Source organism: Nanorana parkeri, unplaced genomic scaffold (genome assembly GCF_000935625.1).
Source record: "Nanorana parkeri isolate BGI_ZX_2015 unplaced genomic scaffold, ASM93562v1 scaffold252, whole genome shotgun sequence".
NCBI classification, from domain to species: Eukaryota; Metazoa; Chordata; class Amphibia; order Anura; family Dicroglossidae; genus Nanorana; species Nanorana parkeri.
In genome coordinates, this window is record NW_017306520.1 from 1577851 (window position 1) to 1581261 (window position 3411).

Below are 3411 nucleotides of genomic sequence, written 5' to 3' on the forward strand. Positions count from 1 at the left end.
TATTAGTAGTATAGTATTCAACTGGCTGAGACATTTGCACTAATATATTTCCAATGTATATTATAAGGTGTGTATCCACAAAGCAAATAAACACTAAAACAAATATTTAATTGAGAGTAAAAGCGCATAGAAAAGCATGATAGCCTCTAACTAAAGTCTGGGGACATTCTAAAATTATTTTGAGCTCCTTTTTTATACAAATACTTTTAATATTCAATTAGTCACACACACTGCGCTTGTATCGTAGCGACCCTGTGACCCCCAGCCATTGGTTTCAGCTAGCCAATAAGATGAAGCATATTTACACTTTTCCATTTCAAGAGGTGACAGGTAAGCAGGGGTGGCGTATCGTACATCAGCCTAGTTAGTGTTGATAAAGAAAGTACAGGAACGCCATGCTCTAATTGCTATACATTATGGAAATGTGAAGAGTGCTGTGATGACTTTGTGACCTGCGGTGACCGCAGTGACATTACCTGTATGACCCGCATGTTGAGGCCGGTCTCCTGGGCCAGCTGCTCCCTTATGTGCCTGGTTGGTTTTGGTGTAGCAGCAAATGCAGCCTTCAGAGTCTCCAGCTGTTTGGCTTTGATAGTGGTACGGGGTCCTCTCCTTTTTGCCCCCAGGTTCTGGTCATCGTTTTCGTTAATCCCAGCCTCCTTATCAGAGATGTTAGCGCTTTCAGAGTCCTTTGCGTCATCTTGAGATGGGTCTTGGGAGTCAGGAGATAAACTGGGGTCACTGCCTGTCACTATTCCAGGGACAGCATAAAAAAAAAAAAAAGGACTTATATCAAACAAAGGATGATGGCACCAGAACAGGACCGTTTGTTTGTATACACAGTAAAGATTGTGTCTATTAGCCTTTTGCTCTAACCTTTCACACTTGTTCACAGGGACAATATGAACACACACACCTTATTTATTTATGTCTATATATGTTCTTCTTAAAGGTGCTGTTGTACTAAAATCTACAAAGAGTATCTATAGGGTTTCTGACTACAATATCTCTGACAGAGAAGAAACAGAGGGAGTCATGGGGAGAGCAGGAGGGAGATGTACACAGATCCAGTTAGAAAAGATGTATAACGGTGGGAATACAGACCTATAGAATGAGAGGAAGAGATGTGGAAGGATATACATTTAGAAAGAGAGAGAGAGAATCAAAGGGTCCAGGATCTGATTTTTTCCCCACCCTATCTTGTGGTCACTCCAAATGCCCAATTAGATTTAACAAATAGAAATGTCTGATTAGTTATTTCAAGTGTAGGAAAGTGAAAGAGAAATGAATCCTTTTATAATTTAGTCCCTACAGGAATAGACATTTAGATATAGATTGGGGGGGGGGGGGGGGATCAGGAAAAAGGAGGGGAGAAAAGAAAGAAAGAAAGAAAGAAAGAAAGAAAGGAGACTGAGAGGGAAAGGGAGATATACGGGAAAGAGAGTAAGAAACGGTAAGAGAGAGAAAAAAGGGAGAGATGGAGAAATGGAGGCGGCAGGTATAGTGAATCGGGAGAGATAGAGGCACCCTGTATTGCCAGCAGCACAGGTTTTACCTGAGAGAACACTATTTTCTTTGGCACCGTTGTTGTTATTTAGGTAATCTTCTTTGCAGACGAACTTGTTCTCATCAATTATATATAGTTCCTCTCCAGTGGAGAGCTGTTTGTTACACATCATACACGTGAAACAGTTCAAGTGGAACACTTTGCTCCTTGCCCTCCTGACCAGGTCACTGGGGGAGATTCCCTGGGAGCAGCCAGCACACTTGGTACCAAAACGTCTACAGAGACAGAGAGAGAGAGAGAGAAAAATACCACACGTTATCATTTTCTCACAACACAGTCTGCTGGTCAACTACAAAAGAAAAACACTCAAAACAAACAACACAATCAAAAAAGACTGAAATCCGTTGAATGAATCCTACATTTTCATGGTTTAGATGAACCGATGGGGCTCTCCAATGATCATACCCAGCTACTGGCAGGGAGCTAGTTTGTGACTGGGTAAATATATTCATTCAAAATGTGTCCGAATCATTTACCCTTTCCACTTCTGGGCTGAAATAGTCCAAGTGCACCATGCATAAATACATAATAATAAAAGTAATAAAAAGTAAACAAAATATGAAATGCAATACAAAAAAAGAATTCAATATCCGTGCTGTTTTAAGAGACCCACGTTTGTCAAACCTGGGCAGCAATATAAAGTAAAACGAATTAAAACATTAAGCTTGGAATTATTAAATCCACAAAATACCGAACGTGAGAAATAAACACTGGGCTATATGATGTATAAAAAGTGACCGATTTGGGTGTATAGATGCGTAAAGATTTTGGTTTTCTTTCAAAAACAGTATTACACTAGCCAGAAAGCAGGGAATTTTAGCCATGTGAAAATGTTGATTGTGGGTCTGTTCTGCGATTGTGTGTGGTTTCCTCCTTAAACACCTCTGCTATTCAAATCTAGTTATCACTTATTTACTAAAATCCACAACCAATAAGGACCCGGGGCCTTCGCACCATTCAGCACAGCATACCCATTACATGAGTCACTTGTAGGTACATTTCAAGGTGTCATTTCCTTCTGCCTGAGTACACAGATACATGCCTAGCTCCTCATGTCCAATAAACATGAGAGTCCTGACAATCCTATCAGCAATATGTAGATACAAGTTATAGAGAAATGGAAGCGAATGACCAAATTTCCTTTTAACTATTTGTTTCCATTACATCCAAGCCACTGTACAACCCAACGAATATTAGGGGCATTTAATTAATCTGCTAAAATCTTTTTCTCAGATGTCTTTCATACACTGCCAACGAATGTAACTTATTTGAAAAAGCTTGCAAATATGAAATAGGTGCTGATTGAAGAAGACACAGGCGCCTTCTAATTAAAACGATGTGTTTGTGTTGATCTTATGTCGTCAAAGACGATCCTTGGAAATAGAACTATATGTACACCGCTTGTCAAGAAGGGCAAAAGCGACATTTTCCCTGAGCCTGTTAAAGGCCATTGACATGAAAGGATCATAAAAGATCAGCTCTTTATCTGAGAAAAACGTGTCACTTTCATCCATCAAATTATCATTTTAACTCGCCGCTTGACCTCGAAAAACACTGCGTGAGAAATGCATCTCGGGCTGTATAATTATCAAACCATTTGGGTAGTTTTCTAACAGTGCAACTAAATACACGGTGTGCATCTGCTGGCCGACTGATAGCAGCTCCCCCCTTTCCACTGATCGGGACATTAGATCCATTTTCAGACGATCTCCAAGGAGTCTTTATCTCTCCTTTGTCACCACTAAAATATTCATCAGATGGTAAATAAATTCACAGTTGACAGGGGAGGTTTGTAGGCTACCCGGGGTTATGTGTAGCTGCTACATGGATCTTTTGCAGACACC

At 40.3% G+C, this 3411-nt stretch overlaps 1 protein-coding gene across 4 annotated transcripts in view; it reads right to left on the minus strand.

The window, feature by feature from the left end:
* The window catches only part of LHX1 (LIM homeobox 1), a 14999-nt gene that overhangs the window by 8541 nt on the left and 3047 nt on the right, over positions 1–3411 (minus strand). For 2 of the 4 annotated variants that reach the window (XM_018556788.1, XM_018556785.1), the window contains exons 2-3: positions 1556–1782; positions 477–751 (exon numbers count right to left, since the gene is read on the minus strand). In XM_018556788.1, coding sequence (XP_018412290.1) covers positions 477–751; positions 1556–1782 — 502 coding nt within the window. Of the gene's footprint in view, positions 1–476; positions 752–1089; positions 1105–1546; positions 1783–3411 lie in introns of all 4 variants that reach the window. The other 2 variants (XM_018556787.1, XM_018556786.1) reach the window with 2 other exon arrangements.